The sequence below is a fragment of the Pyrus communis genome, chromosome 1, assembly GCF_963583255.1.
Source record: "Pyrus communis chromosome 1, drPyrComm1.1, whole genome shotgun sequence".
In the NCBI taxonomy this organism is placed as follows: Eukaryota; Viridiplantae; Streptophyta; class Magnoliopsida; order Rosales; family Rosaceae; genus Pyrus; species Pyrus communis.
Genome location: NC_084803.1, coordinates 28,895,644 through 28,918,022, shown reverse-complemented (window position 1 = coordinate 28,918,022; position 22,379 = coordinate 28,895,644). Strand labels below are relative to the sequence as shown.

The window sequence follows — 22,379 nt, the reverse complement described above, 5'->3', positions numbered from 1 at the left end:
GTATTGAGGCCTGGAATGCTCTAGCTCCGATGCCTCCCGCTCCGATGCCTTCTGCTCCTATGCCTTCTGCTCCTACGCCTTCTGTTCCTACGCCATCCGCTTCAAGAGTAAAGCCACGTAGTGGGGCCTCAAGCAAACAACCTTTGTGAAACACCATCTTTCTTTGTTTAGCAGTGCCTATCAATAAATCAAACATTTTCTCAATGTTACAATCATAGACTCACACAATTAATAAACAAACAAACAATAACAACTAAACAACCTAACAAGGCAGAAACGAAATAGCAACAAAGAGAAGAGTTTTTTTTTTTTTTTTTTTTTTTTTTTTTTAGGAATCTGGATTTGGAGTGCTTTCTAAGTCTTCCTTTGTTGAATGCATGGGTTGCCTCCCAAGTAGCGCTTGCTTTTACGTCTTGCAGCCAGACGGTACCTCCTTTTAAGCTTGACTAGGTTCCACGGCATGGAGGGGTACCTCCTCCACGACATGCTCCTCAAACATCTCGTAATAGGGCTTCAATCGATTCCCATTCAATTTGAATTCTTGCTGCGTCCTTGAACTTTTGATTTGCACTGCACCATGAGGGAAAACATTAGTAACAACAAACGGGCCAATCCATTTAGAACGCAACTTACCAGGAAACAAACGTAGGTGAGAGTTGAAAAGTAACACTTTCTGCCCAACTGTGAAGGTCTTGGTTCGAATCATTTTATCATGGAATGCTTTGGTCTTGGCCTTGTACATCCGGGCATTCTCATAGGCTTCATTCCGAATCTCCTCAAGTTCATTCAATTGGAGCTTCCTATGAACTCCCGCTGCATCCATGTCCATGTTGAAAGTCTTCACAGCCCAATGTGCCTTGTGCTCTAACTCTACGGGCAAATGACATGGCTTACCATAGACGAGCCGAAAAGGTGACATCCCAATGGGTGTTTTGTATGCCGTACGATATGCCCACAGTGCATCATCTAAACGTAAGCTCCAATCCCTCCTTGTTGGTCCAACGGTCTTCTCCAAAATTTGTTTGATTTCTCGGTTAGAAACCTCGGCTTGCCTGCTCGTTTGAGGATGATAAGGTGTGGCCACCTTATGTGTGACATTGTATTTCTTGAGCAACGCCTCGATGGTTCGATTACAAAAATGGGAACCTCCATCACTGATTAGCACTCGTGGCATTCCAAACCTTGCAAAAATGTTAGTTTTCACAAAATCTGCAACCACTCGAGAATCATTAGTTCGGGTGGCTTTTGCTTCCACCCATTTCGACACATAATCCACAGCAAGCAATATATAAATAAACCCATGTGACGAAGGAAAGGGACCCATAAAATCAATACCCCAAACATCAAAGATTTCAACACTAAAAATGGGGGTTTGCGGCATTTGCTATTTAGGACCAATATTTCCCGTTCTTTGGCATCTATCACAAGACATGCAAAATGTTCTAGCATCCCTAAATATAGTCGGCCAATAAAAACCACACTCTAGAACCTTGAGGGTAGTGCGTTGTGTGCCAAAATGACCACCACATGCATATGTGTGACAAAAGCTTAGAATTGAGTGAAATTCAGAATCATGCACACATCTACGTACAATTTGATCTGAGCAATACTTCCACAAATAAGGGTCATCCCAAACATAGAAACGTGCATCATTTTTAAGCTTATCACGTTGGTGCTTGTTTAGTTCATTTGGAAATTGTTTAGCCACCAAGTAATTCACTAAATCTGCATACCATGGTTCACTTACCTCAATGGATAGCAGCTGCTCATCGGGAAAAGTTTCAGGGATAGGTACGGCATGTTCATGCTCCTCATGGATCATTCGGCTTAAATGGTCAGCCACTACATTCTCGCTTCCTTTCTTATCCCGGATTTCAATATCAAATTCTTGAAGAAGAAGAATCCAACGGATAAGCCTCGGCTTTGCTTCCTTTTTCGTGATCAAGTACCTCAAAGCTGCATGGTCAGAATAAACGATTACTTTAGTACCAATTAAATATGAACGGAATTTATCTAAAGCAAAAACCACAGCTAGAAGTTCTTTTTCCGTCGTGGAGTAGTTCAATTGGGCATCATTGAGAGTCCGAGAGGCATAGTATATGACATGCGGCCGCTTGTCTCTTCTTTGTCCTAGAACAGCTCCTAATGCATAGTCGGATGCATCGCACATGAGCTCGAACGGAAGGCTCCAATCTGGAGGTACAATAATGGGGGCCGAGACTAGCTTCTCCTTGAGTTGGTTAAATGCCGAATTACACTCTTCATCAAACTTGAATGGCACATCTTTTTGAAGCAATCGGCAAAGAGGGTTGGACATCTTGGAGAAGTCCTTGATAAAACGCCTATAGAAACCTGCATGGCCAAGAAACGAACGTACCTCTCTAACCGAAGTAGGAGAGGGTAAGTGACGTACAAGGTCTATTTTCGATTTATCTACTTCAAATCCTTTTTCTGAAACAATATGTCCTAAAACTATACCTTGTTTCACCATAAAATGACATTTCTCCCAATTCAAGACAAGGTTAGTTTCAACACATCGTTTCAAAATTAAGGTCAGATTATCCAAGCAATTATCAAATGAACTCCCAAATACACTGAAATCATCCATGAAAACCTCAATGATCTTTTCAACAAAAGCGGAAAATATACTTACCATACACCTTTGGAAAGTGGCCGGTGCGTTGCATAAGCCAAATGGCATGCGACGATAAGCAAATGTTCCAAAGGGACATGTGAATGTGGTATTCTCTTGATCATCCGGGGCTATCACAATTTGGTTATATCCAGAGTATCCATCAAGAAAACAGTAAAAAGCATGACCGGCTAACCTTTTGAGCATCTGGTCGATGAATGGCAAAGGAAAGTGATCTTTCCTAGTCATGGCATTTAGCTTCCGGTAATCGATACATACTCGCCATCCAGTCTGAATGCGTGTAGGTACGAGCTCATTCTCATCATTCTTGATAACAGTTACTCCGGACTTCTTGGGAACGACTTGAACTGGAGAGACCCAACGGCTATCGGAGATAGGGTAGATCACTCCGCAATCCAAAAGCTTGATTATTTCCTTCTTCACCACTTCCATCATCGGAGGGTTGAGACGGCGTTGAGCCTCTCGGGATGGCTTAGTCCCCTCCTCAAGAAGTATACGGTGCATGCATGTGGTAGGGCTTATTCCTTTAATGTCGGCCAAAGTCCACCCTATGGCCGTTTTGTGTTCTCGCAGCACCCTCACAAGCTTCTCCTCCTCCATTGCCGCGAGACTTGATGAAATGATGACGGGCAATGTTTCGCCTTCTCCCAAAAACACATACTTTAAATGGTCCGGCAACGGCTTAAGTTCAAGCGATGGTGCCTGAACAACAGAAGGTAGCATCTTAGTGGAAACTGAATTTGAAAGTGAGAGTGGAACCTTACCATATTGTTGTGGCAATGACTCAAGGGTTGCCACAACCTCAATTATTTCTTCACTAGAACCCATTGCAAAGAATTCCTCCTCCTTGCCTTAGTGATGGTTGTTTCCAGGGCGTCCTCGTTCAATTCTTCAAGGTATACCTGCGCCAAAGAATCGATAACATCAATGGAAAAACAAGAATGGTCATCAACGGGATATCTCATAGTTTCAGAAATATTAAAATCAATCACTTCCCCATCGAATTCCATTGTCAAGGTGCCTTTGTATACATCAATCTTCGTTCGGGCCGTCTTCATGAATGGCCTACCAAGGAGAATCAGCAAAGATGTAGAATGGGCTGAATCCTCCATGTCTATGACGTAGAAATCAGCCGGAAAAATTAAATGGTTCACCTGCACAAGCACATCTTCCAAAACTCCTTTTGGATACGCGTTAGAACGATCGGCCAATTGTATAATTACACCATCTTGTTTTAATTCACCCAAATTCATAGATGCATAAATAGAATAAGGCATGACTTTTATGGATGCACCTAAATCAAGCATGGCATGTTCAAAACGATTATGTCCAATCACACAAGGAATCGTGAAACTACCGGGGTCTTTGCACTTGGTAGGCAGTTTACGTTGCAAAACAGCGGACACATTCTCGCTTACCTTCACTACCTCTTTGTTTGCCCTTCTTCTCTTTGTATTGCATAGGTCCTTGAGGAATTTAGCATACTTTGGAACCTGTTTGATTGCATCGAGAAGCGGTATGTTCACTTGCACCTTCCGGAACGTTTCAAGAATGTCCTTCTCGCTTTCTTCCTTTTTTTCTTGCATGAACCTGCGAGGAAAAGGTACATTGGGCAGATTAGGACGTGAAGTACATGAATTTGAACTTAAATTACCTGATTTGGCCGAGTTAGGGTGATCTGCCTCAGGAGGTTGTGTCGTCTCTTCATCTAATTTCTGGGCAGATTTGGGATTGTTTGGCTCGGTCCCAACTTCTTTTCCACCCCTTAGGGTGATGGCCTTGGCGGATTCGAATCCTCCCTTTGGATTGACTGTGGTTGAGCTAGGAAGCTTTCCTTGCTCTCTAATCTGTCCAAGGAACTCAGAAATCTGCCCTATTTGTTTCTTCATATCCATCATCTCCTTTTCGTTATTTGCTATCCGGTTGTTTTGATTTTGCAATCCCTGCGAAATAGAGGTTAGTAATTGCATAGCTTGATCACTTTCCAAGGACGTACCTGAATGAGATGATGCCGAAGGTTGTTGGGGTTGTTGGGGTGCATACGGCTTGGAATAAAAACCAGGGGGGTTTGGCCTAAATCCTCCTTGTTGGGCAGCTTGTTGTGGCTCCCTCCATTTGAAGTTTGGATGGTCCCTCCATCCGGCATTGTAAGTGTTCGAGTATGGGTTGTTTTGATTTTGTCCTTGGAAACCAATTGCATTAGCAGATTCCCACCCACCATTCTCGATTAGTTGAGGGCACTTGTCGGATGGATGCCCTTGAATTGAGCACACGCCACAAACTTGGTGTTCTTGTGCTTTTGGACCAATCACAACCTGAGAAACAAGAGAAGTAAGATTAGCAAGTTGTGATTGAATTTCAGAAATAGCACTCACCTCATTTACACTTTGTTGCCGTGGGGCTTCCCTTTGACCCACTCCTTCATATTGTTGAGCGTTGAGCGCTCGGTTGGCTATGAGAATCTTGGCATCCCTTGGTGTTTTGTCCACCAATGCTCCTCCCGCTGATGCATCAAGCATTTGACGTTCGATAGGAAGGAGGCCCTCATAGAAATATTGAAGGAGAAGTTCCTCCTTCATTTGATGTTGAGGACATGAAGCTACAAGGCCCTTGAAGCGCTCATAATAAGCCGGGAATGTCTCACCATGATTCTGTTGAATACCACTAATTTTCTTCCGTAGGAGAATCACTCTCGAAGTAGGGAAGAATTTCTCCAAGAAAGCACGCTTCATACTCTCCCACGAAGTCACAGTTCCCGGGGCTAGTTCGTAGAGCCAATCTTTGGCCTTGTCCATAAGTGAAAATGGAAAGGCCTTCATCTTCAATATACTCCCATCCACATTGACGGGGGTCATGCTTGAACAAACCACCTCGAACTCCTTCAAGTGTTTGTTGGGGTCTTCCATAGACAAGCCATGGAACTTCGGAATATGGTGTAACAAACTGGATTTGAGTTCAAATTCATCGGTCTTGCCTTGGGCAGCTGCGGGGTATTGAATGCAAAGAGGGGCTGCATTGGCCAAACCTGAGGCAGAAAGCTCTTTAATGGTTCGATTGTCCACGGCCATGGTTGGTACTTCCTCTTTAACCCAATCCGTGGCTTCCTCTTCTACTTCAGGTTCGGGACTAGGAGGATTAGACTCTTGCAATTTCTTGTTCCTTCTCAAAGTCCTCTCGAAATCACCGTCAAAGTCGGAGATTTGCTCACGAACAGGTTGTGAGCTACGGGTCATAAACTAGTACCTGCACACAAATAAGAATATAAAACACACACACGGTGCAAAACAAATTAAAACAAAACAGAAACTAAACAATTTAAACAAGACTCAAGACAAGGGATTAGCAACTTTGCCAATCCCCGGCAACGGCGCCAAAATTTGATGCGAGTTTTATACGCACACAAACTAAACCCTATTTGTGACAATTGTAGTAATGATGTAAGTAGGGATCGTTCTATCCGGGGATTAACTAGGGGTGCTAACCTATTTTGAATTTACTTGAAAACACAAAAACTAAATGTAAAGACTCTTAACAAGACTACTATGACTCAGAATAGCTTTGAAAGGCTTAAACTGCTTAAAACAATCAAATTGACTGAAATAGAAGCTAGAACTTGATTTAGACGAATTTGCAAGTGTTTATGACTCCAAAAGCTTAAAGATACAAAAATAAAACAAATACAAATGATTAAGACTCAACGAAATATGGGGGAAATGTGTTTGGACGATATTAAATTAAAAAGACAGAATATAATTAAAGGCAAAATGTAAATATGAATATGATGAAAATATGGATGATGGAATAGCCAAGGGGTTCTTCTCCACACATGTTACACTTGCATACAATATTGATTCTCAGTTGGTCTTTCGATAAGTTGTGAAACTCAATGCTCCAAGTTAATTAGGTCCGCTTAGATTAACTTTCAGATTTCCCTAAATTCGTTGGATTGAATGGAATACGCATTACAACCAAATTATTCTTAATCAAAGTCCCTAACTATGGAATACGCATGATAGAGACATTCAACAAAGATCATTAAGTTCAACGGAAATCATAAACATCGACGAGGCATTCGTTACTATGGAATACGCATGAAACTTATGCCAAGAATTCATTTAACACGATTGTTTATAAGCAACCTCCGCTACTTGTGAAAATAAGTTCATAACGATTAGGTGAAATTCACTTATATTCTAGCGTCATATTTATGCATGAAAATTAAGCGCGCATTCTTAATAAACATTCATAAATAAGTTATCAATCAAACGGTTAAACAAATTGAATCCACAACTTATGAAATTCCAACGAAAGTTAATCAATTCATATTGCAAATATAAACATAGTTTCGAATCACCCCCTAGCTAAAGGGGGTTTAGTTCCTCATAACTTTGAAATCAAAGAAACACCTAAACATTCCAACAACTCAAACTTGAATTGTATGAACGTTTAGGCACTCTTCTCTTCCATTACAAAACAAAGAAAATTGAATTTAAACATTGAAATCAAAGAAACACCTAAAGATTCCAACAACTCAAACTTGAATTGTATGAACGTTTAGGCACTCTTCTCTTCTTCGTTATTATGGCACAAGGTCTAAGGGATGTTGTTGGTGTGTTGAATGGATTGGGGAATTATGGAAATGGATGAGGAAAGATAGAAAATGGAAAGAAACCCACGGCAAGGCTTGGAATTTCAGGATGTGAAGATGGTGTGTGTTTGTGTTGTGGTGTGAGAAATGGAGAGATTTGAATGGGGAATGAATGAATGAATGCAAGGGTATTTATAGGAGTAGTGGAGGGAACATATGGCTATGTCATTTGTAGGTGAAGTAGGTGGATGTTGTAGGTGAAGTAGGTGGATGTTGTAGGTGATTATGAGTGATAAGTGATAAGTGTATGATATGTTAAGTGATAAGTGAATGATTATGATAAGTGATAAATGAATGTATGATATGATAAGTGGTGAATGATATGTGGTGAATGATAAGTGGTAGTGTTTAAGTATTTAAAATAGGGAACAAAGCCCTTCCTTGCATGGCAAGGAAGGGAGACACAAGGAAACACACGACAATGTCCTAAGGTTGCTAGGAATGTTGTTTTTGTGTTCTAAAATGCGTAGGAGTTTTCAATGATGCTCAAACATGAGGTCTTTTTAGGATTTAACTTTCCTACTTCAAGTCTTCAATTTCGTCCATCCTTTTGGCTCCAAGCATATGAAATCCATTCCAATTTCTAATTTGCTCCAAAAGGCTCCAAAAGGCATCCTTTTGCATACTTTGCCCTTAGAACCTGAAAACACACAAAAGAAGCATAAAGAACTAAAATAACTAAAGAAACATAACGTAAATGTACGAGAACAAGCCATTTAAGTCGCATAAATATGCTCCTATCAATCATCCACTTATCATATCATTCACTTATCTTATCATTCACTTATCATATCATTCACTTATCATATCATTCACTTATCATATCATACACTTATCATAACCATACACTTATCACTTATCACAACAACAACCTTGCACATGCACATTCATCCACATGCACCCATAATCATTCACTCTAGTTTTAATTCCACATGCATTTCCACCCACATGCACTTTAATCATTCATACCTATCAGCCACATGCATCTCCCATCACCATATCAGATTTCCATCATATTCACATGCATTCCATCCTTTAAAACATTGCACATGCACTCCCTTTAATTAATTAAGCCACATGCACTCCCATCCATTTCATCATTGCAGCCAACACATGCTTTCACATGCATTTTCAGATTGTCCCCTTGCACATGCAGCCACATATTCATTGCACATGCAATTCCAACCCACATGCATCCTTTAATCATTCAAACATGCAGCCACATTCCCTCCTAGCTGTCATGTTCCCCCCATTTCACCTATAAATAAGCATCCATTGCATTCATTCTCATTCACTCTTCCATATTCCAGAAATTCGTCAAAACCTCTCCACACCCTTGCAGCAGCCACCAAAACACTTTTCTCCTCCATTGCAGCCACACCAACCACTCCCCATCCATTCATACACAAAACCTATCATTCTACATCATCCATAATCCCCAAAACTCACCTTAGACCTTGTGCAGCAACAAAGAGGAAGAGAAGAGGGCTTAAACGTTCATACAATTCAAGTTCGAGTTGTTGGAATGTTTAGGTGTTTCTTTGATTCTCTTTGTTTTGTACGTATGAGGAACTAAACCCCCCCTTGGCTAGGGGGGGATTTGAAATATATGTTTATGCTTGCATTTTGATTTGATTACTTCTAATTGCGTTTCATAAGTTGTGGATTCAATTCGTTTAACTGTTTGATTGATAACTTATTTATGTATGTTTATTGAGAGTGCACACTTAATTTTCATGCATGAATTTGACGCTAGAATATAAGTGAGTTTCACCTAATAGTTACGAACTTATATTCACAAGTAGTAGAGGTTGCTTATAAACAATCGCATTAAACGAATTCTTGGCATAAGTTTCATGCAATCATAGTAACGAATGCCCCGTCAACACTTATAATTTTCATAAAGCGTAATGATTCTTGCTTGTATCTCTATTATGCAATCATGTAGGGGACTTGTGGGGAATGTTTTGGGTTGTCGTATGCAATCATCCAATTCAATAACGTTAGGAAGATTTGAAGGTTAATTAGTGCATCACGGTTAACTTGGAGTGTTGAGAATTAATGATTTATTGAAATGCAATTGGAAATCGTTTTATTATGCAAGTATAACATGTATGGAGATGAACCCCTTAGCTAGCCTTCATTCCATTCAATTCTATCACACATTCACATTTACATTTTGCTTTTACTTACAATCTGTTCTTTTAGTTTAAATTCGTCAAAACCTAAATCCCCCTTTACTTTCTTGTCAAATTAGTTAGAAATCATTTTAGTTTGTGTTTATAAGTGTTGTGATTCAATTTGTTACATAAATTCGTCCAAAGTACTCAAAGTGCTCAAAACTGCCCAGAAAGTGATTTTAAGGCAGTTTTGAGTGTTTTGGGTAATGTTTGAGTCTTTTGGTTTGTTTTAATGTTTTAAAGTTTAGTTTTGCATTCCTTGAGTCTAGTATAGTGTTTCATATTGTTATTTTACGTTTTTGAGTCAAATCCAAGTGGTTAACAATCCCTCCTTGTGACATCCCATCCCGGAAATATCGAAACGTACATTTGAAATTACAATTTTACCCCTAGTTCGTTACTTTACGTGTAGTTTTGTGTTGTGTGGTGTTGTAGGACCACACACACTCATACACTCTCTTTCTCTCCCGGGATTCCCTCCCTCTTTTCCTCTCTCTCTCTGTCTCTTTTCTGTCACTTCTCTCTCTTTCTCTCCCGAGCTCCCTTTTCTTCTTCTTCCTTCTGAAAACGTACGGACGACACCCAAATCACCCAAACCTTGATGGATCGAAGGAACTAAGGACACCATCGAACTCGTGAAGCTCGTACGAGTGCAACCATACCATTTTCAGGTAAGAAATCATTCGTTTTCACGTCGTTTCGACTTTGGCCGATTCGAGTACTGTTCATGCAAGATTAATCTAGTTAGTTTTTGGACTTTTGAAGCTTGTAGATGTGTTAGTGAGGTCCTAAGGAGCCTCGGAGTACTTCGTTGGAGAAGTTTGGACGTCGGGATCATCATGGTCAAAGTTGGCCGGAGCTTTCGAGGGGTTTTCCGGCGAATCCACGGCGAGTTAGGGGTCAAGGCAGATATGGATGTGTTCGTCTCGTCAATACCTTCAATTTGATATATAGTACGTCGAAAATGGTTAAGAAATGAAGAAGTTATGACACTTTAAAGTTTACCCAGAAATTCCGGCAAAACACCCACCGCCGGCGAAACCAGTCCGGCGACGCGAGGAAGAAGACGCGCGCGTGGGCAGCGCGTGAACAGTGCGCGTGGGGGCGCGTGAGAGCTCCAAATTGAGTTCTGAAAATTGTCACGCGTTCGTGACGTCGTGTAGATCACCGTGGTATATTCATACACCCAAATTGAGCAACGTATGAGAAAGTTATGGACGAATGTTTGGTGTATGTGCGTTAAATAACGTCAATTTGGTTACTTTTTGTATAGGTGAAAATTATACAGAGGAAGAATGTAACCAAGCTAGGGGAGGTTCAGGGACCTACGAGACGTCGATGTGATCAGTGAGTGGGCAGTTATTTTTCAGTATATATATATATATACGTATGCTTGACGTATTTCCCAGAAACGTATTTTAAAAGAAATACGAATTAATTATCCTGTCATATATGCATCATATTTTAATATGTGCATTACCATAATTATGCATACTGTTGCATGGTGCTGAGGAGGCCCAGGTAAGCTACGATTGAAATACTATCATCACATGCATTAGTAGTGGCATACATTTATATATGTGTATTGGTGCTGTGGACGCACAGGTAAGTGCCAGGTAAGTGGTATTCATGTTGTTATGCAGTAGTAGTTTGAGAGGATTAAAGAGCTCATAATCTGCACCCCCGGTGTTAGTGCTCCCGCCCGAGGCCAGGGCACAGCCTTCACGTGTATGTTCACCAGCACCGCATGCTCGCCTTGGATCCAAGTTAGGTGCAAGCCTGTCGTACAGACCACATTAGGTGGTTCCGACTTGTAGGTGACCCGCGATTTATCGCACAGCTTCACGTGATCGTAGCACTAGAGCATATATATATTACACCCAGCCTGTCGTACAGACCACGTTAGGTGGTTCCGACTTGTGTGCAGATTCAGATATTGAGTTGAGATTGGAGCTCTATCTGCAGCCGTACAGGTCACGTTAGGTGACTCCCGGCTGCCAGATTATATGTTATTGATGTGAATTACGCTTGAGCACTTACATTTGATTATGAGTTTCCGTTGTGGCATATTCTCGAGCATGAATGGCATATTTATGAGCATGAATGATATATCTTTGAGCATGACTGGCATATCTATACATACGTATATATGTTATTTTCTGGGAAACTATACTTGTTTTACAGCGAGGGGTTAGTATATGCAAAAGAGAAAAGAAGGTTTTGAATACGTTCGTTTTGCTGACCCACTCAATTTTGTTTTGCGCCCCTCCAGGTTTAAGGAAATGCAAAGGTGTGGTGACTACGAGGAAGTTCAACGGTGTTCTGACAGAATGGACCAAATAAGGACTCACCTTCGGGTGTTTCATTTTAGAAGTTGTATATTTTAAAGCTTCCGAACTGTGCAAATGGTTACGTCACTCTCACGTGTCGGCCAGCATGCCCTCCTTCGGGACGGGTGTGACACTCCTAATCCCCGGTTCAGAACGATCCCTACTTATACTTATACTACAATTGACAAAAAGAGGGTTTAATTTGTGTGCGTATAATTCACGCATCAAATTTTGGCGCCGTTGCCGGGGATTAGCAAATTTGCTAATCTCTTGGATTGTTCGTTTCTGTTATGTATTTTAGTTTTAGTTTTTGAATTGTGTTTTGTTTGTTGAATTCAAGTACTAGAGAAGAACAACATGGCACTTGATAATGCTTCTCTTTTGTCACAGCTCATGGAAAGGTCCCAAATGCAAAGCGTTGATATATTTGATCTTCAATCAAGGAATAACGTGTTTTCCAATACTTACAGTTCAGATTGGAGTGATCATTCAAACTCTATGTGGTGGGAACCTCAACATGTTCAAGAAGAAGGATATTGGCAGCCATATGAGGAGTTCTATTCAAGACCTATACACCCACCACAACCTCATATTCAATATGCCCAACCAAATTTAAGTTCGTCAATAGATTATAATCAAAAGCTTAATGAATTAATTTGTTTGGTGCAGGGCTCACAAAATCAAGACAATGAGGCTCAACAAGAAGGATATTGGCAGCCACCATATGAGGAGTTCTATTCAACGCCTATGCAGCCACCACAACCTGCCCAAAGCAATGAAATCCAACCTCAAAACAAAGAGAGGCAAAATCAAGACAAAAGGTTGGACCATTTGGAAAAGCAAATTGGGCAGATCGCGGAGTTCGTAGGACAATTTTGTGACCAAGGCAAACTCCCTAGTTCAACCATTGTAAATCAGAAGGGAGAATTTGAAACCACCAATGCTATCATGTTGAGAAGTGACAAGGAGGTTGGAACGGACCCTCAACCATCAAAATCAAATCACAAGGAAGAGGAATACACCCAACCCACGGCAAGGGTGGAAACACCTTTGCCGGAGGCACCTATTGCTCCTACGCCATCTAAATCAAGTAAGGTTGTTCCAATTAGTTCTAACCCCATCCCACCTAATATCCCTATTCCTTGCAGGTTCATGAATTCCAAGGAAGAAGAAAGTGAAAAAGACATCTTGGAAGCCCTTCCAAAGGTGCAAAGTAGGGAATTTCATGAATTCATCAAAGAGGATATACTTGAGACAACAATTCCCAAAGAAGTTGGATTTTATGACACGGGACAAGTCATAACTTTCGAAGGGGTGTTTATTCTTAAGTTCATGTCGGAGCACAAAGGTAAGCCGCCTCCCCGAATTTCAATTTTCTTTTATACTAATATGTTGTTAATGATTCAAGCATCCACTCTAGAAATTAAACTATTACCGGATCATTTCCAGTATCACCGCCCATTCAAAGATCAATTCCATGCCGTTATGTATGTTTAAAAAGAAAAAAAAAAAAAATTTATTAAATAAAATACTAAACATGGAGAAAGGTGGAGCTTCACAAAGGTTGTTTACGTGAAGCCCCACTACGAGGCGTCGAAGCGGAAGGCATAGAAGCGGCATGCATAGGAGCGGAAGGCGTCGAAGCGGAAGGCATCGGAGCTGGAGGCATCGGAGCTAGAGCATTACAGGCCTCAATACTTGGCCAAACGCTGGATGACCCAGGAAAAAGGTGCCTCTGGAGACAAGCCGCAAGCCTTTGACGGTCACTGTGAATTCGACCTTCAGATTCTTGCAGCTTATCAAGCTTCCTCTTCATGCCCGACGAATAGTTATTTGCAAGCACATGCAAACTTCTATTCTCGTACTTAAGCTGCTGGATCTCTTGCTTAAGACTTTCCACCTCTGCCATCAATGATTCCACCTGACGGGAGCGGGCAAGCAGGCGTTGGCCCATGTTGGACACAGAGCTCGCACACTGAACACTAAGTGCGAGGGACTCTTGAACGGCCAACTCATCGGACCGTCCTGACAGTAGCCTACTATCTTTTGGAGTGAGGAGGTTCCTAGCTACTATTGTAGCTGTTGTGGCGTCCTGCATCACGGAGTCTTCACCTGTAAGAAGACCGTTAGAAGATAAAAAAGAAGGGCGCCATACATTACCTTGACGGGGCGCAACCGGATCACTGCTGAGACTCAAATCTAAGCTAAGGTTCGATGAGTTTGCCATTTTTTCAAAAGTGTTCAAAGAGAAGGGGTGAATGGAGTAAATTTTCAAAGGGCCGGAGACGATTTTCAAGAATGGGAGATCTTCAGAGTGTGTATGTTGGCGGTGATCGATAGCTCTATAAAAAGCCAAGGCGACGCGTCCACCGTTTCAAAGAGCCGGATTTTCCGGCGTAAGTTAGGCGACGTTCCCTCGGCTTTTCAGAAAACGCGTTCAACTTTGTCAAAAGATTTCTGACAAAGCTGAAAACACGTGGAGGCCATCATTGCAACTACACATCTTTAGCCGACAAGCGCAAAGTTCGGCGATGCTTTCTCTGCTTTTCAGAAGACGCGTGCAGCTTTGTCAAAAGGAGCCGCATCCGCACTACTACGTGTCGTTCAGAAAGCGAAGGGGCGCCTGCTCAAAAATCGAAGAGGCGCCACTATTTCAAAAAGCCGGATTTGCGGGATCAAAACGTTTGTCGACGAGGGTAAAAGAACAGTACCACCACTTGATATTATCTCTATATATGTCGACCTTCATCTTTTATGGCAAGGCAAATCTGAAGAAAATGCCCAACTCTTCCTCACCTCTGAGGGCGCACTCCCAGCAAAGCCTTTCGAAATACTCATTTTTTTCTTCTTCCCCAAAGATGATACCAGATGCCTGGAGTACAGATGACCCAGGAGGAAACAGCACAACAAATACATGTGCTGATTCATTCACCGCTTCTTCAAAAGCAAAGGTATCTCATATCATCAAGGTCAAAAGCAAAAGTATCTCATATCATGCTCTTTCCCTGTCTTTTTCTTTGTCCTTGTTCTTACTCGCATGGCAAAGTAAAAGAAGCAATCAGCCGGCACTTGGAGTCAGTCTTCCGATCTAGAGCCAACTGCCTGGAATCTATTCCTGATTGTTTACCTAGCGTTGCTCTCGAGTAGTCATCTTCAAAGTTGATACACTTCCGGAGAAGGGACCACTTCTGCAAAGGGGAGCGAGTAAGGCAAGTGAAAATGATACATTAAAGCATGTGGAGACAAACATAGGCTGAGTTATCCTCCAACCCTTTTCAATACGAATTGGAAAGATTGAACAAAGAAACAGACCAAAGGGGTAAGCTCAGACCTTCGGGGAAGACCAAAAGAATCCTCCAGCCCAGTAGCACAAAGGAAAATCAACAAGTGGAGGAGACCAAAAGAATCATGCAGCCCAGTTCAAGAGTATGCCTGTGGAATCACCAAGATCACTGCCTCAATGCAATCACCAAGGAGAAGACGGAATTTACACTCCATAACCAGATTTGCGTCCCTAAACTCTTCTCTTTGTTAATTACATTCTGCCATGTTTAGTATGTTTAAATGCTTTTTGTGTGTTTACTTATGTTTTGTGTGAATCTATGCTTAAAACATTGAGGACAATGTTTGATTTAAGTGTGGGGGGGGGGGGGGTAACTAAGTACATTTAATGCAAATTCGTGGGATTTTATCACCCATTACTTCAAATGTTGTTCCTTGCTGTTTTAAGGTGTTTTTAAGTTGTTTTAGAGTGTATCAACCGTTGAAGATGACTACTCGAGAGCAACGCTAGGTAAGCAATCAGGAATAGATTCCAGGCAGTTGGCTCCAGATTGGAAGACTGACTCCAAGTGCCGGCTGATTGCTTCTTTTAATTTGCCATGCGAGTAAGAACAATGACAAAGAAAAAGACAGGGAAAGAGCATGATATTAGATACTTTTGCTTTTGACCTTGATGATATGAGATACCTTTGCTTTTGAAGAAGCGGTGAATGAATCAGCACACTTCAATCCGCCGTTTCCTCCTGGGTCATATGTACTCCAGGCATCTGGTATCATCTTTGGGGAAGAAGAAAGAATTGAGTATTTCGAAAGGCTTTGCTGGGAGTGCGCCCTCAGAGGTGAGGGAGAGTTGGGCATTTTCTTCAGGTCTGCCTTGCCATAAAAGACGAAGGTCGACATATATAGAGATAATATCAAGTGGTGGTACTGTTCTTTTACCCTTGTCGACAAATGTCTCTTCGATATTAGAACGACGCCTCTTCGATTTCTGAGCAGGCACCCCTTCGATTTCTGAACGACGCCCCTTTGCTTTCTGAACGACACGTAGTAGTGCGGATGCGGCTCCTTTTGACAAAGCTGCACGCGTTTTCTGAAAAGCAGAGAAAGCGTCGCCGAACTTTGCGCTTGTTGGCTAAAGATGTGTAGTTGCGATGATGGCCTCCACGTGTTGTCTGAAAAGAAGAAATCTTTTGACAAAGTTGAACGCGTCTTCTGAAAAGCCGAGAAAGCGTCGCCTAAATTACGCCGGAAATTCCGGCTTTTTGAATCGGTTGACGTCGCCTTGGCTTTTTATAGAGCTATCGATCACCACAACAAACACACTCTGAAGAATTTCCATTCTTGAAAATCGACTCCGGCCCTTTGAGAATTAACTCCATCCACCCCATCTCTTTGAACACTTTTGAAAAAATGGCAAACCCATCGAACCTTAGCTTAGAATTGAGTCTCAGCAGTGATACGGGCGCGCCGCGTCAAGGTAGCGTATGGCGCCCTTCTTTCTTATTTTCTAACGGTCCTCTCACAGGTGAAGACACCGTGATGCAGGACGCCACAACAGCTACAATAGTAGCTAGGAACCTCCTCACTCCAAAAGATAGTAGACTGCTGTCAGGACGGTCCGATGAGTTGGCCGTTCAAGAGTCCCTCGCACTTAGTGTTCAGTGTGCGAGTTCTGTGTCCAACATGGGCCAACGCCTGCTTGCCCGCTCCCGTCAGGTGGAATCATTGATGGCAGAGGTGGAAAGTCTTAAGCAGGAGATCAAACTGCTTAAGCATGAGAATAGAAGTTTGCACATGCTTGTTAACAACTATTCGACGGGCATGAAGAGGAAGCTTGATGAACTGCAAGAGTCTGAAGGTCGGATTCAAAGTGACCGTCAAAGGTTTTCGTCTTTCCTCCAGAGGCACCTTTTTCCTGGATCATCCAGCGTTTGGCCAAGTATTGAGGCCTCGAATGCTCTATCTTCGATGCCTCCAGCTCCGATGCCTTCCGCTTCAAGAGTTTTGCCACGTAGTGGGTCTTTAAGTAAACAACCTTTGTGAAGCATCCATCGTTCTGCCATGTTTTTTTTTTTTTTTTTTTTTTTTTTTTTTGAACATGCTTTGTTTTATTCGGTGCATTGGGTTGCCTCCCAAGTAGTGCTTTATTTTACGTCTTGCAGCCGGACGAAGAACCCAATCACTCCAGGATATGTTCACGAATCGGATGAGAACTCCGAGTCATAAACTAGTACCTAGAACAAGAAACAAAACAAGATTAAGAAACTGGAATAAAATAAAAACAAACGAAAATAAAACAATCCAAGGGATTAGCAAATTTTCTAATCCCCGGCAACGGCGCCAAAATTTGATGCGATATTTATACGCACACAAATTAAACCCTCTTTTTGACAATTGTAGTATAAGTATAAGTAGGGATCGTTCTGGACCGGGGATTAGGAGGGATTGTTAATCACTTGGATTTGACTCAAAAACATAAAAACAAAGTTAAAAACGTTCACAAAGACTCAAAGGACTCAAAACAAGTTCAAAAGACTCAAAACTGCCTAAAAACACTAACTAGGCAGTTTCTGACCTTAAAGCCAATGTTGGACGAATTTAAGATTATGGCTTGATTTAAACGTAAAATAACAATATAAAACACTATACTAGACTCAAAGAATGCAAAACTAAACTTTAAAACACTAAAACAAACCAAAAGACTCAAAACAACACAAACACACTCAAATCTGCCTAAAAACCACTTTCTGGGCAGATTTGAGCACAAACACAAATTTGGACGAATTTGTGTAACAAAATGACTCAAAACTCTTATAAACACAAACTAAGACACTTTCTAACTAAATTAGACAATAAAGTAAAGGGGGATTTTAATTTGACGAAAATTGAAATAACGAAACAAGTTTAATAAACTAGACAGAATGTAAATATGAATGCGATGAAAATGAATGGATGAATGCTAGCTAGAAGGTTCTTCTCCACACATGTTACACTTGCATAATAAAATGATTTCCAATTGCATTTCAATAAACCATGAATTCTCAACACCCCAAGTTAACCGTGATGCACTAATTAACCTTCAAATCTTCCTAACGTTATTGAATTGGATGGGTTAGCGCATACAACAATTCAAAACATTCCCCACAAGTCCCCTACATGATTGCATAATAGAGATACAAGCAAGAATCATTATGCTCTATGAAAATTATAAGTGTTGACGAGGCATTCGTTACTATGGAATACGCATGAAACTTATGCCAAGAATTCGTTTAACGCGATTGTTTATAAGCAACCTCCACTACTTGTGAATATAAGTTCGTAACTATTAGGTGAAACTCACTTATATTCTAGCGTCATATTCATGCATGAAAATTAAGCGTGCACTCTCAATAAACATACATAAATAAGTTATCAATCAAACGGTTAAACAAATTGAATCACAACTTATGAAACGCAATTAGAAGTAATCAAATCAAAATGCAAGCATAAACATATATTTCGAATTTCCTCATAACTTTGAAATCAAAGAAACAGCTAAACATTCCAACAACTCAAACTTGAATTGTATGAACGTTTAGGCACTCTTCTCTTCCATTCCTCATACGTACAAAACAAAGAGTATTGAAATTAACATTGAAATCAAAGAAACACCTAAACATTCCAACAACTCAAACTTGAATTGTATGAACGTTTAGGCACTCTTCTCTTCCTCTTCGTTGTAGCACAAGGTCTGAGGATAGTTTGATGGTGTGAATGGTTTGGGGAGTGGTGAAAATGGAAGGATGGTGTTTGGATTGTAAGGGAAACTCACGGCACAAAGGGGGAAGTGTTGGTGGTATGTACAATGGAATGGAAGTGTTTATGGAATGGATGAATTTCTGGCACAAAGGCCTTATTTCTGTGGTGAATGGATCCCCCCATTGTGGCTGCAATGAAGGGTTATTTATAGGTGAAATGGGGGGAACATGACAGCTAGGAGGGTGGTGGAAATTGTAAGGGGAATGCATGTGCAATGTTGGAAATCTGATGGGAGAAAGGTGGATGCATGTGTTGGCTGATTTAAAGAATGTGAGGGAATGATGAAAGGGGAAACATGACAGCTAGGATGAATGCATGTGGAGTGCATGTGGAGTGCATGTGCAATGTTTTAAAGGATGGAATGCATGTGAATATGCTAGAAATCTGATGGGAATGAATGATTAAATGTGAATGGCTGATTAGAATCTAGGGTGCATGTGGGTTAGAAATGCATGTGGGTGAATGTTTGAATGATTAAAGGGGAAACATGACAGCTAGGTTGGTTGGTGGCTGCCATGGAGGTGTGGAATGATGGAATTGCAAAAGGGGAATGCATGTGCACGGTTTTGGTGTGGAGAAATGATTATGGATGCATGTGTTGAATGATTTCTTGGTGAGGGATGTGGAGTGGCTGGAATGATGAAAGAATAAAGGGTGCATGTGGGTTAATTAATTAAAGGGAGTGCATGTGCAATGTTGTTGTTGGTGCAAGGTTGTTGTTGTGATAAGTGATAAGTGTATGATATGATAAGTGAATGATATGATAAGTGAATGATATGATAAGTGGATGATATGATAAGTGGTGAATGATAAGTGGATGATATGATAAGTGGTGAATGATAAGTGGTGAATGATATGTAATGATAAGTGGGAGTGTGGCTGAAATGAAGAAGTGGAATGTTGGAATGTTATGCACGGCTAAGGATATAGGAAAGGTTTAAATGTCCTAAAACTAAAGGGAACAAGGTTCCAACACTTTGGTCTTCAATTAGGTCTTCAATTTCGTCCAACACTTTGGCTCCAAGCATAGGCTATCCATCCTTAGCCCAAAAGTGCTCCAAAAGTCTCCAAAATGCATCTTTTTGCTCCTTTAGCCCTTTGGACCTACAAACACACGAAAATAGCTTTAAAGTACTAAAATAACTAAAGAAACATAACGTAAATGCACGAGAACAAGCCATTTAAGTCGCATGAATATGCTCCTATCAATGGACAAAATTGAAGACTTGAAGTAGGAAAGTTAAATCCTAAAAGACCTCATGTTTGAGCATCATTGAAGACTCCTACGCATTTTAGAACACAAAAACAACATTCCTTGCAACCTTAGGACATTGTCGTGTGTTTCCTTGTGTCTCCCTTCCTTGCCATGCAAGGAAGGGCTTTGTTCCCTATTTTAAACACTTAAACCATTCACCACATATCATTCACTTATCATATCATTCACTTAACATATCATTCACCACATATCATTCACTTATCATATCATTCACCACATATCATTCACTTATCATATCATTACTTATCATCACCACTTATCACCTTTCTCCCAAAACCATTCACATGCATTCCATCCTTTAAAACATTGCACATGCACTCATAATCATTCACACCTTGCACCCACATGCACTCCCTTTAATTAATTAACCCACATGCACCTTTTATTCACTTCATCATTGCAGCCACCCACATCCATTTAATTCACATGCTTTCACATGCATTTTCAGCCATGCACATTCATCTTGCATTTGCAGAAAATCCACTTCCTTTGCACATGCATTCATCATCATCACTCTAGCTTTAATCACATGCATAAATCAGCCACATGCATCTCCCATCACCATTTCAGATTTCCACCCACCACCTAGCTGTCATGTTCCCTTTTATTTACCTATAAATAAGCATGCATTTCAGCCACAATTCACATTGACTCATTCATACACTCTTCCATTTCAGAAAACCATCCCTTGGGGTGGTGCCTTAAGGCACCATTCCATCAATTCCCTACTAATCCAAACACCATCTCCATTCACATCACCAGAAATCTATCCCTTGGCCGTGGCCTCTCCCTTCCATTTTCACCACTCCCCAAACCATTCACACCATCAAACTATCCTTAGACCTTGTGCTACAACGAAGAGGAAGAGAAGAGTGCCTAAACGTTCATACAATTCAAGTTTGAGTTGTTGGAATGTTTAGGTGTTTCTTTGATTCTCGTTGTTTTGTACCATGAGGAACTAAAACCCCCTTGGCTAGGGGGTAATTTGAAATATATGTTTATGCTTGCATTTTGATTTGATTACTTCTAATTACGTTTCATAAGTTGTGAATTCAATTTGTTTAACTGTTTTATTGATAACCTATTTATGTATGTTTATTGAGAGTGCACGCTTAATTTTCATGCATGAATATGACGCTAGAATATAAGTGAGTTTCACCTAATAGTTATGAACTTATATTCACAAGTAGTGGAGGTTGCTTATAAACAATCGCGTTAAATAAATTCTTGGCATAAGTTTCATGCAATCATAGTAACGAATGCCTCGTCAAAACTTATAGTTTTCAAAGAACTTAATGATTCTTGCTTGTATCTCTATTATGCAATTCATGTAGGGAACTTGTGGGGAATGCTTTGGGTTGTCGTATGCAATCATCCAATTCATTAACTTAAGGAAAACTTGACGGTTAATTTAAGCGGACCTAATTAACCCGGGGTGATGAGTTTCATAATTTATTGAAATACAATTGGAAATCATTTTATTATGCAAGTGTAACATGTGTGGAGATGAACCCCTTGGCTAGCATCCATTCATTCAATTCCATCACATTCATATTTACGTTTTGCCTTTAATTTACAATATGTGCTTTAGTATAAATCTCGCACCAAATTTTGGCGCCGTTGCCGGGGATTAGAAAATTTGCTAATCCCTTGGATTGTTTTATTTTCGTTTGTTTTTATTCCAGATTCTTAATCTTGTTTTGTTTCTTGTTTTAGGTACTAGTTTATGACTCGGAGTTCTGATGCGTGATTTATACGCACACAAATTAAACCCTCTTTTTATCAATTGTAGTAAGTATGTAAGTAGGGATCGTTCTGGACCGGGGATTAGGAGGGATTGTTAATCACTTGGATTTGACTCAAAAACATAAAAACAAAGTTAAAAACGTTCACAAAGACTCAAAGGACTCAAAACAAGTTCAAAAGACTCAAAACTGCCTAAAAACACTAACTAGGCAGTTTCTGACCTTAAACCCAATGTTGGACGAATTTAAGATTATGGCTTGATTCAAACGTAAAATAACAATATAAAACACTATACTAGACTCAAAGAATGCAAAGCTAAACTTTTAAAACACTAAAACAAACCAAAAGACTCAAAACAACACAAACACACTCAAATCTGCCTAAAAACCACTTTCTGGGCAGATTTGAGCACAAACACAAATTTGGACGAATTTGTGTAACAAAATGACTCAAAACTCTTATAAAC

General features: G+C 40.6%; 1 protein-coding gene across 1 annotated transcript; it reads right to left on the bottom strand.

The window, feature by feature from the left end:
* Positions 1–3,705: 3,705 nt before the first annotated feature.
* Positions 3,706–4,203, bottom strand: LOC137732000 (uncharacterized; the record flags this gene model as incomplete). The annotated part of the gene is made up of 1 exon (XM_068471279.1): positions 3,706–4,203. A coding segment is annotated over one exon (498 nt), but the record flags the coding sequence as incomplete, so codon positions are not given.
* Between the last annotated feature and the right edge of the window lie 18,176 nt (positions 4,204–22,379).